This window comes from Lepidochelys kempii, chromosome 2 (genome assembly GCF_965140265.1).
Source record: "Lepidochelys kempii isolate rLepKem1 chromosome 2, rLepKem1.hap2, whole genome shotgun sequence".
Taxonomy (NCBI): domain Eukaryota; kingdom Metazoa; phylum Chordata; order Testudines; family Cheloniidae; genus Lepidochelys; species Lepidochelys kempii.
Window position 1 is genome coordinate 59,415,048 of NC_133257.1, and position 20,173 is coordinate 59,435,220.

Here is a 20,173-nt window from a genome sequence, read left to right on the forward strand (position 1 = left end):
ACTCCTTGGGGGAGAATTGTATGTCTCCGGCTCTGTGTTTTACCCGCATTCTGCCATATATTTCATGTTATAATTATGTTGGATGATGACACAGCACATGTTCGTTTTAAGAATACTTTCACTGCAGATTTGGCAAAATGCAAAGAAGGTTCCAATGTGAGATTTCTAAAGATAGCTACAGCACTCAACCCAAGGTTTAAAATCTGAGCGGGAGAGGGTATGGAGCATGCTTTCAGAAGTCTTAAAAGAGCAACACTCCAATGTGAAAACTGCAGAACCTGAACTACCAAAAAAGAAAATCAACCTTCTGCTGGTGGCATCTGACTCAGATGATGAAAATGAACATGCGTCGGTCCACTCTGCTTTGGATCATTATCGAGCAGAACCCGTGATCAGCATGGACACATGTCTTCTGGAATGGTGGTTGAAGCATAAAGGGGACATATGAATATTTAGCGCATCTGGCATGTAAATATCTTGTGACACCTGCTACAACAGTGTCATGTTCTCACTTTCAGGTAACATTGCTGCCCGCTTCTTGTTTACATTATCTCCTGCAAATTGTAAAACTTGTTTGTCTGAGTGATTGGCTGAAGTAGGACTGAGTGGACTTGTAGGCTCTAAAGTTTTACATTGTTTTGTTTTTGAATGCAGTTACTTTTTGTATATAATTCTACATTTGTAAATTCAACTTTAATTATAAAAAGATTGCACTACAGTGCTTGTATTAGGTGAATTGAAAAATACTATTTCTTTTCTAGTATTTACAGTGCAAATAATTCATAATTAAAAATAAATATAAAGTGAGCACTGTACACTTTGTATTCTGTGTTGTAATTGAAATTAATATACAGTAACTCCTCACTTAAAGTCATAGAAAATATAGAATAACAGAGTTGGAAGGGACCTGTGGAGGCCATCTCGTCCAACCACCTGCCCAGAGCAGGACCAATCCCAACTAAATCATCCCAGCCAGGGCTTTGTCAAGCCTGACCTTAAAAACCCCTAAGGAAGGGGATTCCACCACCTCCCTAGGTAACGCATTCCAGTGTTTCACCACCCTCCTAGTGAAAAAGTTTTTCCTAATGTCCCAGTTAACGTTGTTTTGTTATTATGTTGCTGATCAATTAGGGAACATGCTCGTTTAAAGTTGTGGAATGCTCCCTTATAACGTTGTTTGGCAGCCACCTGCTTTGTCCACTGGTTGCAGGAAGAGCAGCCCGTTGCAGCCAGCTGGTGGGGGCTTGGAACCAGCGTGGACCGGCAGGTTCCCCCATCAGCTCCCCACTCCCCTAAGTTCCCTGTGTGGCAGCCGCCCAGAAGGCTATCAATTGCTGGCAGTTCAGCTGTCCCTCCCCCCACTGCCATGTGCTGGTCCTGCCCTCTGCCTTGGAGCTGCTCCCGGGAGCCTCCTGCTTGCTTTCAGGAGGGGGGGAGAAAGAAGGAGGCTAATGTCAGGGTGTCCCCCTTCCCCCTTGCTCTGCCCACCACTTATCCCTTCTCCATATAGAGCAGGGTGGGGACATGACAGGGCTCAGGGAGGAGAGAGCTTGCTAGCCGCAGCTGCTGTCTCAACTTCCTAATATACTTAAAAGGGCAGTGTACTTAGAGTGGGGTCAGCAAACTTAAAGGGGCAATGCACATCTCTCTCTCCCCCACACACAGGGTGTGTGTCTTGTCTGCCATGCTGTCTCCCCTCCCTCCATTCATGCTGCCTTGTAGAGTGTGAGGCTACATTAACAACAATGTATTAACTCTTGAGGGCTCAGCTGAATGCTAGTTCATCATTTAGCAGTAAGGTATCCCACCCTCTTCCACCCTCTAACTTCACCACCTCAACCGAGCTTCACAGTCATCGTTGCTGTGTACAGTATTGTGTGTGTGTGTGTATATATATTGTCTGGTGAAAAAAATTTCCCTGGAACCTAACCCCCCATTTACATTTATTCTTATGGGGAAATTGGATTTGTTTAACATCATTTCGCTTAAAGTTGCATTTTTCAGGAACATAACTACAATGTTAAGCAAGGAATTACTGTATTTGAAAATGTAGAAAAGATCCAAAAATATTTAAATAAATGTATTCTATTGTTTAACAGTGCGATTAATTTTTTTCATTGCTTGACAGCCCTAGTTTATATAAACTGAGAGTATGGACTGCAGTTGGCTCACTAGCACTTTTGTTAAGTTGTTTATGTCATGAGTCTATAAGAGCTGCATAAAGTAAGGTCTTTTTCAATTTTAGGGAAAACAGCTTCTTTTCATAGGTTTGTGGAAGTTTCTTCCCTAACGGAATGGCATTGAAGGTACCCCACAAGGATACCTTATTAAATACCTTGTAAACTTCACCTGCAAAGCCATCAGATCCTGGAATTTTACCACTTTTTATTCTTCCTATTGCCTCTAAGATTTCCTATTGTGTTTGTCAAGGTTCCTCCCCCACTCTGAACTCTAGGGTACAGATGTGGGGATCTGCATGAAAAACCTCCTAAGCTTATCTTTACCAGCTTAGGTCAAAACTTCCCCAAGGTACAAAATATTACCCCCGTTATCCTTGGACTGGCCGCTACCACCACCAAACTAATACTGGTTACTGGGGAAGAGCTGTTTGGACGCGTCCTTCCCCCCAAAATACTTCCCAAAACCTTGCACCCCACTTCCTGGACAAGGTTTGGTAAAAAGCCTCACCAATTTGCCTAGGTGACTACAGACCCAGACCCTTGGATCTTAAGAACAATGAACAATCCTCCCAACACTTGCACCCCCCCTTTCCTGGGAAATGTTGGATAAAAAGCCTCACCAATTTGCATAGGTGACCACAGACCCAAACCCTTGGATCTGAGAACAATGAAAAAGCATTCAGTGTCTTACAAGAAGACTTTTAATAAAAAATAGAAGTAAATGGAAATAAAGAAATCCCCCCTGTAAAATCAGGATGGTAGATATCTTACAGGGTAATTAGATTCAAAAACATAGAGAACCCCTCTAGGCAAAACCTTAAGTTACAAAAAAGATACACAGACAGAAATAGTTATTCTATTCAGCACAATTCTTTTCTCAGCCATTTAAAGAAATCATAATCTAACACATACCTAGCTAGATTACTTACTAAAAGTTCTAAGACTCCATTCCTGTTCTGTCCCTGGCCAAGACGACTACAGACAGACACAGACCCTTTGTTTCTCTCCCTCCTCCCAGCTTTTGAAAGTATCTTGTCTCCTCATTGGTCATTTTGGTCAGGTGCCAGCGAGGTTACCTTTAGCTTCTTAACCCTTTACAGGTGAGAGGAGCTTTCCCCTGGCCAGGAGGGATTTCAAAGGGGTTTACCCTTCCCTTTATATTTATGACAGTGTTATTTCTTTATCCATAGCACATTTTCTATAAATTTAACCAGTTGGGGTTAATTTTCCTATAAATCTCCCCTTTTTTGTTTTTCTTAAAAAAACTTTTCCTTAAATGTATTCCTTCCCAAAAAACAACAACCCCCAAGCAAACAAACAAACTCCCCTTTTTCCTACTTGGTGTGCTGTGTCACAATCACTTCAATGGTGGACTCAGACTTCAGGCTTCCAACCTGCCCGTCTTGTGACAGTCTCACCGACCCTTTTAGATTGTTACAACCATGATTAATTTTGAGCCAGTGAGAGCTGTGTGCCTGACCAGAGCCCTGTCCACTGATCCTTCTCAAGAACCAGAAAATCCATGGACATTCTGCTGATATTATGTATGCCGGACCAATCTATGAAAGACAGTTTTGACCTAGAAGAACAGGCATCAATCTCTTAAGATGGGACCTTCTACTTCCAAGTTTCAATCTCTCTGTGTCCCTATCAGCCAGGATCCAACTCCCAAGACTGGTATAATAAGAAGTCGAACCTGGCAACATTGACAAGTCAAAACCCATGGCTGCCAAAGACCACCTCAGCACCTGTGGCTACTCCAAAGCACTAAAGACTGGTATTGCACTGAGACAAGATAGATCACAGCAGTGGACCAAACATTGTTCCCGGCAACTATCTTCTTCCACAAAGAAAGGGAAAGCCTAAGAAGATCTGTTTGCCTTCATTCTGTTCCTGAGAACTGAGCAAAGCCCTTTCATGCTACAGAAACAAGCAACATTGGTTCAGTGTTTGGCTCACCACCAAAAGGGCCTAGGGCTGCTTTGATACCTACTCAATCTGGTACTGACTCCACAACTCTTAAAATGTCAACTCAGCACCCAGTAGCACTTCTGGACTGTCCACACATATCTCAGAACTGGGGACAAATTCTATAACCAGACCCAAAATCTCACAGCACCTAGGAGTCTACATGTTGGCTGCTAAGTGCTAATGGCAGAGAATGTTCACTACAGATATGAGAAATTCTATTGCAAAGTACGAAGCCCTCCACAAGTAGAATATATTATGGAAAATATCGGTTAGGAAGTCCCCGTCTCTCTTAGGCATTTCAACATCATCCTCATTGGTCCTATGAGGCGTCCCTATGAATCTTTTTCTGAATGTTCTCTTCACCTTCTTATTCTCAGAACTGCCTTTTTTTACTGGCTGTTACATCAGCCAACTGGGTCAGTGAACGCCAAGCCCTCATGGCTGGATCCTGCTCCTTCTACCCTGTTTCACTGAGACAAGGTCATGTTGAGACCTCATCCTAAAGTTATTCCAAGAGTTGTTTCAGATTTCTTTTAAACCAGGTAATTAATCTTCTAGTGTTCTTTTCAAAATCCCAGTCTTTCCTAGCGAAATGCAGATGTTTATTTATAGGACAAAGTCTTTTAGACTTTCCCTCAGTCTTGTTTGTTGTTTGAAATAGTGCTGCTAAAGGGCAAGTCATCTTCTCTCAGAGAATTTCTAAATGGATTACCCAGCTCACTTCAATCTGCTACCACATGTCTGGCATACCCCTGCCACCAGACATTAGGGCACATTCAACTAAAGCTCAAGCTATCTTTTATGCATGTTTCAGAAATATTTCCATATTTGAGATCTGCAAGGTGGCTACTTTGAGTAGTCCCCTCTCACTTAAGCTCTGCACCTATGACTTGGCTGCAAGATCAGGTACCAGCTTTGGGAAGGCAGCATTGAAATCATTTAGTTAGTGGCAGCTAGGACTCCTCAGTCCCACCTTTCCGATGGGGGTACTGCCAGTCACCTACAGTGGGATCCACATGGACAAATATATGAAAAGAAGAGAACAGTTACTTACCTTGCAGTAACTGTGTTCTTCAAGATGTGTGATGGGGACCCCGTGACCTACCCTTTATGTCTCCTATTTCAGAGACTCATTTGCTGAGATTCTGAATTGGTGAGGGAACTGAGGGACTGTTGTGGCCGCTGTGCCCTTTATACCCGTTGGCTGAGGGGCCTGGGGGCTTGCAGGGCATAGGGTCAGCCAGGGCTGATGAAAGGAAAGGCGGGGACAATTTTATTGGGGCCCTGCGCTCAGAGAATCGGCCAAAATATCTGTGTAAGTAAAGTGAAATGGGGACAGGGGGCCCAAATTTACCTCCATGGGTTTGAGTGTAGCCCCCACAGACGCTGCTGTTCAAAGATGCCAATCTCATGCATGCACATCTAGCGTGGGAGCCACACGGACAAAAGAATCACAGTTACTGCAAGGTAAGTAATCAATCTTTATATTTTTTTCTTATAGGTAATAAATAAGTCCACACACTTTTCACACTCATTAGGCAATGGCCAACTAAATTCTTATTCCAGCAGGGAGTCACTACACAACTATTCCATTCAGACAAATCTAAGCTGTTGACCCTTGTAATAAATCTAATATATTTTTTGAGACCCTGCTCATGCAAAGGAGGTACAGGTCATGTTGCTATCTGGATAAAGACGGGGTAGCTTGAGTAAATAGCTTTCTCTGGCACTCACTATGAAGAGGAATTCTTCAGTCATTTCAAACTACAGTGTAGGATTTGCCCTTTTGTCTTTTATTGAAATTTTAGAGACTTTTGACATAAAATAATAAAAAATTACCTCAATTACCGTATATACACGTTCATAAGCCGAATTTTGTTTTTAGTAAAAAAGGGAAGCATCAGAGAAAGGGATTCGGCTTATGAATGGGTATAAAGAGTGGGAGAGGTGGGACACAGCGCCGCCTCCACCCTCACAACAGAGAGGGCAAGGGGAGGCAGCAGAGAAGAAGGGAAGAGGCAGGGCCAGAGTCTCTCCTCTTCTGGCCACGCTGCTCTCTTCCAAACCTCCGAAGCAGCTATAGCAGCTCTGGGACTGGCAGGCTGCAGCCGCACCTCCCAGCTTCCCGGAGCAGCTCCGGCCAGGCCAGAGACATCCTCCCCTGGCCCACCCCTGGTAAGGTGGGACGGGATGGGATGGGGAGAGTGTGGGGATCCTGGCCTATGGGAGGGATTACGTGGGGAGCGGTCATGTGGGGAGGTCCCGGGTTGGGGTGGGGTCATGTGCGGGGGTGGTCACAGGGGTTACTCCCCTAACCCCCAGCTTCTTCCGCCCCCTCCCCCCCGCCACCCAAATTTCCCCACTGGTTGCTGTCCCCGCTCATCAGGGTAAGTTGCTGGTGGGCCAGGACATTTTGTTTACTTACGTTTACCTCCATGCCTGCAATGCTCGAGGTAAACAAATGGTCTTGGCCCGCTAGTGGCTTATCCTGATAGGCTGGGAGCCAAAGTTTGGCGACCCCTGAATTATAAGGTCAGCTTATGAATGGGTCATAAAAATTTGCCATTTTTACTTATCCATCTTGCGGGGGGGTACGGGAGGGATTGGCTTATAAACGAACCGGCTTATGATCGAGTATATATGGTACTTTATTAAAACTGAAAGAATTTTAAAACCCAACTTAGTATTCAGCATTTATGCGAGTGGTTAATCATTGCCTTTCACATGGGTCGGACAATGGAAATAGGTTAGTTGGTTTAACTTTTGTTTCTGGGCAGTTTCACTTTCTCATGTACTAACAAAATGTTGTTTTCCTTGAGTTCTTAACATGGCAGGGAGGTGCATTTGTGTTTTTGTTTAAATTTTTTTTGCATATTTTTTTTTTAAATTTTGAACCCCATCTCCAAAAGCTGACTGCTTGGGAACAAACAAGTGAACTTTTTGTTCACTTTTGAGCTAATTTGTTTGTTCTAACGTGGACATTTCTACTCAAGAAAGAGTAGGTCGATGAGGTTTTTTTTGTTTTATTTCTTTGATGTTAAATCTTCTTCAAGATCCTAATCTCAACTTTGAACTGTCAGTCATCAGAAGGTGAACAAACAGTTGTTAAAAATAACACATTTTAAACTCGTCTTTCAGCCCTAAAAGAAGCACTGAGAAACGTAATCGTGAGCAGGAGAATAAATACATAGAAGAACTTGCAGAGCTGATTTTTGCAAATATTAATGATATTGACAACTTTAACTTTAAACCTGACAAATGTGCAATCTTGAAAGAAACTGTGAAGCAAATTCGTCAGATAAAAGAACAAGGTAAGAAGACTAGTTAATTGGCTTTGAATATTTTAATTTCTTTGTTTATTTTGGGGTTTTTGGCAAGCCTGGTATTCACTTCAAATTCTCTTCAATTTATCTGTGGTTATTTAAATCACTAGTGAAGTAGGTAGTGATATAATTTAGGTGAAAGGTGTTAAATATCATTTTTGGTGGTGTCTAAAATAGGCTTGATATAAAATTTAGCCGCTGTCTGCAGGGTGGTGAGAGTGAGTCAGCCTGATGTGTGTATTCATCTTCTAATGGAACTAAATTCCGTGGTATTTGTTTGTCATAGAGTTTAAAGTTGTAATACAGGTGAAAGAGTTGTAATACACAAAAGATGAGCTAGTTCAGCATAAGGAATAATCCAAAAGTGTGGAATATGAAAGTTTTCTTAATTCCAGTTCTTGCTCTCCTTTGCACGGATGAATAGATGTTGTGGACTAAACTATCCCTGTCCCCTAAACTCTAACATCATATCCTGAACTACAATAGATTTAAAAGTACCCTAATCTCTAGTCAGAATTCCATTGTAAATGTTAGACAAGAGAACATGACAGTTTGCTTCCGGGGTTTGTCTAGGAGATCAGCTGTTTCTTTTCTTTTGTAATTTTTTCCTATTAAAGAAAAAACTTTAAGAAACAATGGCTTTAAATTTTTTTTGTGATGCCAGTCAATCTATGTTGGACAGGCTGGAACAGTTCCTTGAATGGATGGAGCCAATTTGTACTCCTGAAGTATGTGCATGTTGCTTTATTTTAGGGCTAAAAGGAGATTCTCTCTTTATAATCTGTTTTTGGAGACATTCTTTTAAATTCCATACCCTTTTATCTATATCTTTCACATTATCAATATTACAGGATTCACCGCTTTAACTTTCTTAGGGAAGGTAATGCTCCCTATTCCATATCAAGTGTGTGTGTGCAAATAAAGAACTACACAGCTGTACATTCTAGGATGCTTAATTGAGGGAGACTCTGCAATAGAATCACCCTTGTAATAGATAGCTAGGATGATATGTAGTTTGATGCAACAGGAGATTGGATTAATGGAGACATGAAAATATGATGATGTCTGTTCTAGAAACCAGATGTCTTAATTGAGAAGTAAGATATTCCAGGATATGTGTTGCATTCGGTTTTCACCACAACTTGGGTGTGATCACATCTGTACTGCATAGTAGCAATTTTCTGGCGGCAGGAAACATTTTGTCCCAGTCGGTTTTAAGATATTTTTGTTGGTGCCACCAGAAAAGTTTTAAGAGCAAAGAAACAGCCTATTAGTGTTGCTAACTGTTGTGATTCTATTATGAGCCTTGTGATATTGGATGATTTTCTTATAACCCTGACTCCTGAACCCTTCTGAATATGTAAAAATGTCAGCTTTCATTTAAAAAAAAAAATCCTCGTGGTTGTGGAGAAAATCTTGAAAATGTCACGAGTATACCCTAATGGCTCAGAAACCAGAGGATAAATACAAATTAGCCCCAAATTTAAATCTCCTGGATTTAAGCCAATCTTGTGATTTTGAGTGGTGTGATTTAAGATATTTTTAATATGAGGGATTGGTTTTACTGCAGATGGGATTCTCCTGAATTGGTGGGAGGCCAGATTGTAAAGACATTGAGAAAGCAAGTTTCCCACTGTCACATGCCAAATTTAATTTTTTGTTTCTCTCCATTCCTCACATCACAGAAGTAGCCACTTACAGTGTCACCAGAGTCTTTCACTTGCTGTTTGGTTTAAAAAGTTGAATCAGAAATACTGGAAAACTTTTTGTGCAATTCATTTTTTCTCCCGCATATCGCAAATCAGGCAGTGCTTTGGGGAGAGGTGTCTGGATTGTGCATAGTGCAGGTGAAAGGTAATGGCCTTCAGAAAAATCAAGGGAGCCTAAAGAGAAAAAAATTAAAAATATATATTATAGAAATTAAACAAAGAATGCTAAAGGAAGAACAACTGGGAGAAATTAAGCAAAGCAAAAAGAGCTAGTAATATTTTCTGTTACTGACAAAAAGCAGTGTGAATCAACTATACCTCTGTCCACTCCCTTTCTACGTAAAGCACCTGAATGGCAGATTGTGTGTCCGTTGACAATGAAGTCGTTATATTTGCTTTGTCAGTAGCTATTTTTCTTATGAAATAATAATCAAATGAATGTTATTTTTAATATGGTTTGATAAACAATGCAGCTTTGCCACCAGTTGTCTTGAATATTACCGTACCAATGGGTCAGCCATAATACAGTAATCCTAAATGCTATCTTTTAATGACAAAGAAAGCATTTTATTTCGTGTTTGAGTAACAATTTATCGCAATGACTTCTCAGAGCTGATTGCCACCTACATTTGATAGGGTGGTTCTGTGTGGGAGCCTGATTTGCTCTCAGTTTATTTCTGTGGCTAATAGTTGTGGCTGGGATAGTGCCCCCCAATTTTTTTTTCTTGTGGAGCTACCATCCCCTACGACAGATGGATGTGCCCCGTTTTCCACTTTTTGCTCCCTCTAATGCTTTTCTGACTCTCTCTCTCTTGCTCTCTTATTTTTTTAACGGTTTAAAATTTTATTTTTGGTTCTTATTTGCTCTTGCTTGGTGTCTCACTCTCCCTGTTCCCACTCAGCAGAAGATAACATGCTTCTTGAAGTGAGGGGAGTCCAGTGGTAGCTCCATAAAGCTACTTGAATATGCTCTTACAGCTTGTCTTGATGCTATGGGAGAAGAGGTGAGACGTTTTGGCCTGCGGGCTGCTAGGGGAGCCTGCATCCTCTTCCATGAACATCCTTAGATAGATTAACAGATCAATGGATTTATGTATATAAGGTAATTTTGCGTCTAATTTCCTGATTTGCATATGCAGATATGCACTACTTAGTCAACATGAGATAACAGTAGAACAAAGCATCTACAGAAGCCCACTATGTACTTACTTTTCCAAGCTCAAAGGCTTGATGTATAAATAATTGAGCAAACATTTCTGAGGCAGGCTAGAATATTATGAATAATAATTACTGCAACAAGTGGTAATAGTTTGCAGCCCTGGGGGAATGAAAGATATGCATTAAATCAGTTATCCTAGATGAGCTTGATTTGTTCCATGTGAGTCTTCACCTGAGAACAATTAGGCTGTGTCTGTTGTCCATTTGAGCCTTTACCTAAAACTTATAGTTGTTGTAGAGCAGACTTTAATCCTTTCTCAGGGGTATTGCAAAACACTGAAATCTTCAAATGAAATTAACAATGTCTCAGGACCTAGAAATAGTGATTAAAGGACTTGCTGAGCATTCCTTTAAGTCAGATGATACTACAGCATTGATTTGAAGATTTCTGGATGGAAGCAAATTTATCTTGGTGGTACCTCAGTGGAAATGGCTTAATTTTTACTTATCATTTTAAGAAAGGCTGGAATGCAGCAATTGATTTACAAGGGACATTCTGTTACCAAACACAAATTACACAAATTAAACATAAAAGTCAGTCTCACAATACAGTACAAATATATCTCTGCCTAATATCACAGAAAGCAGGAACCTAATCAAGGCAAACATACTTAAGAGCTAATTATGATTTTAATTTTGCTTTAAATGCCTCATGTTTTTGGCAAGTACTTCATCATCTCAGACTGGGAATTTTGAGCTTTGGTTGCATTCATTATATAAATATAATAAGTTTTAAATATCTCCAAGTCTTACTAATTGATTCTGTACTTCTAAGGCCTGGTCTACATAGAGTTCTTGTACTGATTAGCTAGTTTGGTTACTGGTGTGATTTTACAGTGATATATTTAAAATGGTACACTTCCTAGTGTGGAAGCAATTATACTGGTATATAAAGGTGTTTATACCAGTATAGCTTATTCCTCTTGAACTATACCAGAATGAGCTCCTTTATACAAGTATAACTGCACTCACATTAGGGAGCTGTATTGTTTCACTGCATCTGCTTCAAAACTGGTATAGTTAAAGTGGTGCAAAACCTGTAGATAGACAAGCCCTAAGACTGAGATTAAAAAGATGCTGTTTCCTTATAGTCAAGCGTTTTTTATATTGTTACACTGCTGAACCCCCATAAACATGAACTTAAGTAGAGACCCTAAAGAGACAGCTGACAAATGTAAAAATGACACATTTATATTCAACAGATCTGTTCCTGGTGTGTATTCAGAGTTGGATTTAATTACTTTAATTAAGTTTTCACTACTTTTTATTCTGCAGACCCAATAAAGCTGAGAGACAGAATTGGATTCTGTTCCTCCTTGTGCATCATAAACAGAATTGCTTATTAAGTTCAAATTACAAGGCAGTCATTTACACCATGCAACTACATTGAAAAGCAATGGGTCGTACAGCTGTCTCTGAGGGCAAAATGTGATCAGTGGAATCTCTCTCACAGGTGATAAAGCACAAGAAAGAAAAAATGTAGCTTGATTTTCAGTTCCCAGGTTGAGTTTGCAGGGTGGGCAGTCAGAAAAAAAGATACTATTTATCTTTTATCCTGGTACATTTTATATGTAGATTATTGAGAGACATTAAATATGGACTGGCAAACAACATTTTTGTAGTCACGTCTTAGAAAAGAACGATATTTGAAACCCTTTTAAAATGCAGTATTGTACAGATTTGTTTTATTATAGCTTTCGTGACTACAAGTGAACATGTCTGTGTAACTAACTTCATTGGATCAGTCAAAAGATTTTGTAGGCTGTAGTTATTGCATGTAATTCTAGCCTAGAAACTAGTGTTCATAACGATGGAGTATTTTTAGTACCTTGGAGGAAAAAGGGGAGCTTCTGCAAGAAAACTTACTTTCCCTGTGAGGTCTCTGATTGATTGTATTATTCTACAATGATTGGACAGAAGATTGGGGATATCCAGGTAGGGTGAGAAATTGCATGCTGTGATTTCAGCAGGAAGATCAAGTAAAATATTTATTCAAATGAATCCCAAATGCAAATGTGTGTATGGTATTTCCTTGGTTGTATATTTCTTATAAATATAGGAGAACAAAATTCCCAGCTTATTGTACATGTATGATGTGAAAGGGTTATTGTAGATCAGCATATTGTGTTTAAATGTTAACATTATTTTGGTATGTTGATAGAAATGTCAAAACACATTGTCTGTCATTTCGAGCCTAAATTAGGTGAATCTAAGGGCTAGCTGCGGTGGCAGCGCTTTAACGTGGCTTGTGTGGTCACAGCACAGCTCTGGGAGACAGCTCTCCCAGTGCTCCAAAAAAACCAGTCTCCCCTACCAGTGCTGGGAGCGCGGCTGCCAGTGCTGGTGCACAGTCTACAATGGCACTTCCTCGCGCTGAAACTTGCTGCGCTAAGGGGTGTGTTTTTTTACACCCCTGAGCGAGAAAGTTGCAGCGCTGTAAATTGCCAGTGTAGACAAGCCCTAACAAAGTATTTGCTCACACAGGTACCAGAATAGGGCTCACAGCAGTAATTGCACAAGTAAATTAGGTGCACATTTGCATATATTTTATTTGAAAATCAAGCCTTTGCTGAGGGAAGGGACTTTTGAGGACAGATACCACTGCATATGCAGAGCAACCATGACTATTTCTTTACTGGATTGTACTTAAGGAAGATATTGAGTAAAGTAGTACTTAAGGGATACGTCTACACAGCAAGCAGCAGCCTGCAGCAGCAAGTCTCAGAGTTTGGGTCAACCAACTTGGGCTTGCACTATGGGGCTAAAAATAGCTGTGTAGACATTGTGGCTCCAGCTAGAGCTCAAGCCCTGAAGCCTAGGGTTGGATGCGAGCTTCAGAGTCTGAGATCCATCCTGAGTCATAAAATCTGCACAGCTTTTTTTAGCAGCGTAGTGTGAACCCTGCCAGTCTGAGTCTTTGGACTCAGGCTCTGAGACTCACTGCCACTCAGTGTGCACACATACCCTCAGTGACTTAACAGTGTAAGTCCAATTTTCAAAAATGACTTAGGCACTTGAGACGTAGGAGCCTAAGTTACTTAGGTGCTTTTGAAAATGTCACCTATTGTCTAAAGACAACGTATCCTGGTAAAGGCTCCAAGGGCGAAGAGGAAGTGAACTATCAATGAAGAAGGCCTCTCCTCTCTGTCACTGGTTGTATAATACAGGCCAAGGCCCAAACGGAATCTTCTGATACCCAAGCCTTAACAAGCATGCAGTAAGATCTTCACTAAGAAAACCACAGACCCTTGCTCTGAGAATCTACCCACTCCCACTGGTACAGTAAAGTAGTTTTATGCTTAATCTTAAACCTTTCCCTCCCACTGCTGCAGGATCATGAGACCCCACCATTGATTGTAACCCTAACTGGATGATTAATCTGTGAAGATATAGCATCAGAAATGCTGCTTACCTCAACTGTAACTGGCATACCCCTCTCCCAGTCCATGACTGAGCAGATTTCCAAGAGGTGTATGCCATTAGGAAGAAACAAGCAGTTTATATTGTAATGTTGTTGAGGGTCTGTGTTTCACCCTTAGTAGACGACACAAAATTCCTGCACTCACAAGGGATATCTTTCCTGGCCTGGTCCAGAGTCCCAGATCTTCAGGCACCTATCTAGGCCTGCTGTGGTAAAAGCTCAGACTATATGAACATGACAGCAAGGAATATATTTTGATGCAGTTTAGTCTTGTTTTACACAAATTGTCAGTTCAACGTTCATATCTGTCATCAAATAGCTGCCTCCAAGATGAGAATGATGATACCAGGAAGCATATTGCTGCTGGAGCTCACAACAGTGGGACATCCATTTATCCTATCTCATGTCCTGTTGTCCATACCTTGTTTTCTGAATTCTGTCCCATGCAAAACCAACCGGAAACTCCTGGATATTGCACGGCTGCCTGCATGTGGATCCAATGAATAATGGCTGGGAACCAGAAGCCAAACCATTAGTTGAGACTGACAGCAAGGGTTTTGCAGCCCAAGAGAGAAGATAAGGAGAGAACAAAGAGAGGTGAAAGTGGGTACGGAATCCAGCCATGAATGTATCATCATTGGTTCCGAGTGAAAGGATGCATTGGAGGGAGCCAAGAGTGTTGTACCAATAAAATAAAAACCAGCAGGATCTTATTAAAGGGAAAAAGGAAAAATACCACATTTATTGTGAATACAGAAAGAATCATAGTAAGCAGTTAGTTATAGCTATAACATGTCATTCAATCTCATATTTAGTCACACATTCATTCATACAAACACACACACACACAGGTTCTGCAAGGTTGTTATCATAGTTACCAGCCTTAGAGTTGCTCATGCCAAGCCACTGGCCAGGTGGCCTGGACATGAGGAGGGAGCAGGGCCTTGTCAGATGCTCATCTGATGCTCCTGGAAGTTGGTTTGCAGAATCAGACCCCCAAAGTTCTCACTTTTTAGAGTCTATTTTTATAGGAATTTCTTCCTATGCCAGTCTATGGGAATTGCTTCATCATGCTGTTGCTGAATCAATCAGCAGATAGCACATTCCTGACGGCTCCAAGATGTTATCTTGTTCTTTGGTTCTCCCATTCTTGAGGCTGTTGGGTGGATTCCAGTCTGCCCTCCGGGTGGGGTCCTCTGGTTATTTCCACTTGATGCCTTCTTCAGCCGATGGACACTGGATTCTTAGGCTGGCACCTCCCTGATCATTCAGTTATTATCCACACCAAGCATCCATCCAGATACATCCTCTATCTCTATTTTAATCACAATTGTTAATACAACAAAAGGGTGGGGAGTCTCTGGGTGCTGTTTCTGTTGTTAGAGTATTGCTTTGAGTCTCTCTCTCTTGTGAATTGCTTTGAGAATAGACTCTGTCTTAGAATGTACTAACACAATTAGCAGCTTGCAAGTTTCATACATAGAGGGAGAGAAACAGTACCAAAAACCAAGAGACCTCTTCATTAGTAATACCCTGGAATTTAAACTCTGGGGAATCAAACTCATTTGTGATGTTAATACAGAACTTCTTTAATATGATCCAACATAATCCCCCTTTTGACACTAAGATTTATAATCGTCAGTGTCACTTTCTATGTAGCCTATTCAAGAGAAAGTACTGTGAGGCAATTTGAGTTTGTGATTCCAATTCATCCCACATACATGATCCTAGTGATGTATCTTTACTACAAGGTTCTGGGGCAACAGGCAAGGTGAGGCACACCCACTTTTGAGGAGTCCATTCGGTACAACCTCTAGTGTCCAATAGCTTCCCTCCCTCCCCAGCCCACTGGCTCAAGGTCCAGGGTAGCCAAAAGGATCCCATGTGTAATATGGGGAGTGGGTTAACCTTCAATACCTTTGCCTCCAGGGACTGTTGGTATGCAATTTTGACAACAATTTCTCCCATTAACAAGTCTGGTTTACAATAGTGGAAACATATTGCATCCATTCATATTGATAAGTGTCAAACAATGATCTCTTTCTTTTTTAACAAATGCATCAAACCCTTAATATTTCCCAATATGACCCAGAACATTTTGTGTTCCAAAGTAGCTAGTGCAAGTATCTGCATTTCAGTGCATCCCATAGCTATGGCTGTGTAGTTTCCTATTTCTAATATTTTTTTTTTCTTATGGATAAGCCATGTGGTAGTATTAAGCCATTACTAAAGATTCCATTGGCCTTTTAGGTTACCCAGACCAATTTGGACCAAGTCTACATTGGCATGTACTTGTTTTTGTATCAGGCTGTCCTGTAGCTGGGACAGAAAGCTTAATTTATTTTTAAGTTCCTGCAGGTCTTCAGTATTTTTTTTTTTAAACACACAACAGTGCGAGCAACAACACAAAACACAAGACAAAACATAGAACACAGAACACAATTTCTATTGTGACAGTAGATTCATGGTATTGGGTTGCTTTTCAGCTGGCAGCTTTTCCTGATTTTCTGAAAGACAAAAAGAACATGTTTCTACCCCTTTTGGGGTGGCAGATTATTGCTTAAAATATTTCTTTTACAAATACCCTTGCTGATTGCAGGCAAAACAGAGAAATTGCCCCCATATTTTCCTGTTTTTGTTCTATAGGCAGGCCAGGTTTCAAAGGCTTTTATCTTTTAAGGGTTATGGGGAAATTATCCCACTGTTTAGTCATTAAATCCCTGAGTTTTCCTTCTTATACAGCAGACCAAGTTTATAATGTTTTTCCTGCTGTGTTAAGCTTTAAGTTGTATTTACAGGTAATAACTGAGAAGCATCATTACCATACGACCTTAAAGGATTTTTCCAAAAATCATACACACTATACGTTGTTACAGGGATACTTATTATCATTAAATGTATTAAAATTATCTTGTTATCCCATGCCTTTTATTTAGACAATTTGTTTGCTGACCAGGTATGTCCTTTATCTGCAGCTCCTTTGTGCTGCTAGTTCTTTCCTTCCTTTATCATTTAGGTAATTTGCATTTTCACAGAAACTTCCTGCTTTTGGATTTAAAGCCATCAGCAGCTCAGAGACTCTATCTTAAAAGGGACACAATCAACTTTCACCAGAGTTTTGATTACTTTTAACTTCTGCTTCCAAAACACACAGCAATCTGAAAAAGAAAACCCAACCTATTGTGGCTCCCTTTGGAGCCCTAATAGCATTTTAATTAAGTAGCATGGTATGTTTGCATTTCTTTTGCCCCTTCTACAATATACCCTGCACATGTTCTGGGGCAAATGCACATTCCTTCCATAGTTTAACTTCTATAACATTATCCAGATCCATTTTTACATAAGGTGTCACTATTTCTTTTGTTGCTTACAGAGTTTTCATGTACCTTTATCAAAGTGACAGTCTGATTACACAGAGCCATTTTAAGACTCACTGTTTCTAACATTGCTTCTTTTTGTTTTGTGCACCTCACCCCGCTGTTGCTTCAGAGAGGCACTGTCTTTTTTTAATTTTTTTTTTTTACTACAACTCTCATCTGCTATTTTGTTACAAAAACAAACAAACAAAAAACAAACAAAAAGAATCCAAAATTTTTTTTTTTTATATTCTCCTGATTTTGACTGCCCTGCTGCAGCCACAACTTAAAAACATTTTAAATTTTGTAAAGCATTGAGTTACCTTTTAAGGGTTAAATGCCAAATCCCAAAGCCAAACAACACTAATTACCTGTGTCTAGCAAAAAGGTCTGTCAGTTTTGCAACTTTGAATTAAAGAGTCAAATGGATTTTTAGTGGCATTATTTAAAACAAAAACAAAACTAACTGGTCCTTAGAACTTTACATATTTACACACACACAGACAGATACATACACATTTTCTTTTCCTTAACATCCCTTCCACACTGCTCTGTTTTTTACATCTTACATTCCCTTTATACATTTGAGGCAGTTAAGTTCCAATAGAACCCTCTTATGTTCTTTTAGCAAATTTGACTAAATTGTCCAGTCAAATGATTTTAATCAGATAGTTTATTTTTGCCTGGCTAATTTACAGACATTCCTTTGGAAAAGGGCCCATTTTTCTTTCAGAATGGCTGCAAAGAAACCAAGAATGCTCTAACACTTTTCCTTTTTAACATTTTCGGTTAAAAGTTGTTTGGGTGAAATACAAAGTTTAACTGCTTAATTCCCTCCAGCCTCTGCAGAGTTAACTTTTTTTTTTTTTTTTTACTCTCTTTTCTCTTTGTAATTATGCCTGGGGGTGCCGTACATAGGACCTTCTCCCCCTTTACCTGCCTCCCTCCAGCCTCTGCAGAGTTAACTTTTTCACTCTTTTTGTATTCCTGGAGTGCCTCTTTCACTATTTTCAGCTGGCTTTGGATATTTGTAGCCAGCACCTTCCAATTGTCTGCTCCCTTTTCCATTTGTGCCTTTTCCTCTTTACATGAAGACAAGCGGAGGGAAGAATCCTTACATGCCTCCCACAACAACCAAATTGCTGCTGCATCTCTTTTGGCAGCACTAGAAGGTTTGTATATGAGGATATACTGAGCCAATCTATCCTCTAGGTCCGAAATAGTGCAGACATCAGCTAGGCCTTGTTTAGTCCAAGGACTGTGCCCAAATTTTTGAAGGATTTGTTTAAAAGGTGTAATTTCTTTAACAAAAGGTGAGGTTGGAGTTCCTTCTAACTCCATTCCTCCCTCTAGTACTGACTTACCCTGTTTTCTTTTAAACATCTTAACATGGATATTTCAATCTCTTTGTCACTGCTGGTATTACTTAGCAAGTGACACAGCCTAGATTCTGAAATCATAGCTTAATCTATGCGTTTTTCCCCTGCTACCTTCCCGGAGGCCAGCAGGTCCCCTGCTACCTTCCCAGAGGCCAGCAGGTCCCCTGCTACCTTCTCGGAGGCCAGCAGGTCCCCTGCTACCTTCTCGGAGGCCAGCAGGTCCCCTGCTACCTTCTCGGAGGCCAGCAGGTCCCCTGCTACCTTCTCGGAGGCCAGCAGGTCCCCTGCTACCTTCCTCGAGGCCAGCAGGTCTGGTTAACCTAATAGAAATGCCTAGCTCACTAGAGCTGGCAGTGTGCACACCAATATTTACAATAACTGAGGTTTTTTACCAATATTCCCCCTTTCGCAATTCTCCACCAAAATGTTGTACCAATAAAATAAAAACCAGCAGGATCTTATTAAAGGGAAAAAGGCAAAATACCACATTTATTGTGAATACAGAAAGAATCATAGTAAGCAGTTAGTTATAGCTATAACATGCCATTCAATCTCATATTTAGTCACACATTCATTCATACAAACACACACACACACAGGTTCTGCAAGGTTGTTATCATAGTTACCAGCCTTAGAGTTGCTCATGCCAAGCCACTGGCCAGGTGGCCTGGACATGAGGAGGGAGCAGGGCCTTGTCAGATGCTCATCTGATGCTCCTGGAAGTTGGTTTGCAGAATCAGACCCCCAAAGTTCTCACTTTTTAGAGTCTATTTTTATAGGAATTTCTTCCTATGCCAGTCTATGGGAATTGCTTCATCATGCTGTTGCTGAATCAATCAGCAGATAGCACATTCCTGACGGCTCCAAGATGTTATCTTGTTCTTTGGTTCTCCCATTCTTGAGGCTGTTGGGTGGATTCCAGTCTGCCCTCCGGGTGGGGTCCTCTGGTTATTTCCACTTGACGCCTTCTTCAGCCGATGGACACTGGATTCTTAGGCTGGCACCTCCCTGATCATTCAGTTATTATCCACACCAAGCATCCATCCAGATACATCCTCTATCTCTATTTTAATCACAATTGTTAATACAACAAAAGGGTGGGGAGTCTCTGGGTGCTGTTTCTGTTGTTAGAGTATTGCTTTGAGTCTCTCTCTCTTGTGAATTGCTTTGAGAATAGACTCTGTCTTAGAATGTACTAACACAATTAGCAGCTTGCAAGTTTCATACATAGAGGGAGAGAAACAGTACCAAAAACCAAGAGACCTCTTCATTAGTAATACCCTGGAATTTAAACTCTGGGGAATCAAACTCATTTGTGATGTTAATACAGAACTTCTTTAATATGATCCAACAAGAGGAGGGTCAGGTGGGAAAGAGGCTGAGCTGGTTAGGCCAATCCTGTCAGTGGGAGAGAGGCTATTTCAGACCTTCAATAACCTTGTGAAGCAAGCAGAATGCTAGTTCAATATCTGAACCTCATGGTCAGGAAGTCCAATCATACACCTGTGCCTCTCTGCAAGGAATAGGATGTGAAGGGTCTCAGGTTCTGACCCATATACCCAAATATGCTTCTGGGGACAGGCATGAATGGGTGTTATGTGAAGGGAGCAAAGTCA

The 20,173-nt window shown here is 40.7% G+C and overlaps 1 protein-coding gene across 15 annotated transcripts in view; it reads left to right on the plus strand.

Moving 5' to 3' along the window:
- The window catches only part of NCOA2 (nuclear receptor coactivator 2), a 259,281-nt gene that overhangs the window by 151,417 nt on the left and 87,691 nt on the right, over positions 1 to 20,173 (plus strand). For all 15 annotated transcript variants that reach the window (XM_073330891.1, XM_073330882.1, XM_073330888.1 and 12 more), the window contains one exon: positions 7,290 to 7,462. In XM_073330891.1, coding sequence (XP_073186992.1) covers positions 7,290 to 7,462 — 173 coding nt within the window. The remainder of the gene's footprint in view (positions 1 to 7,289; positions 7,463 to 20,173) is intronic.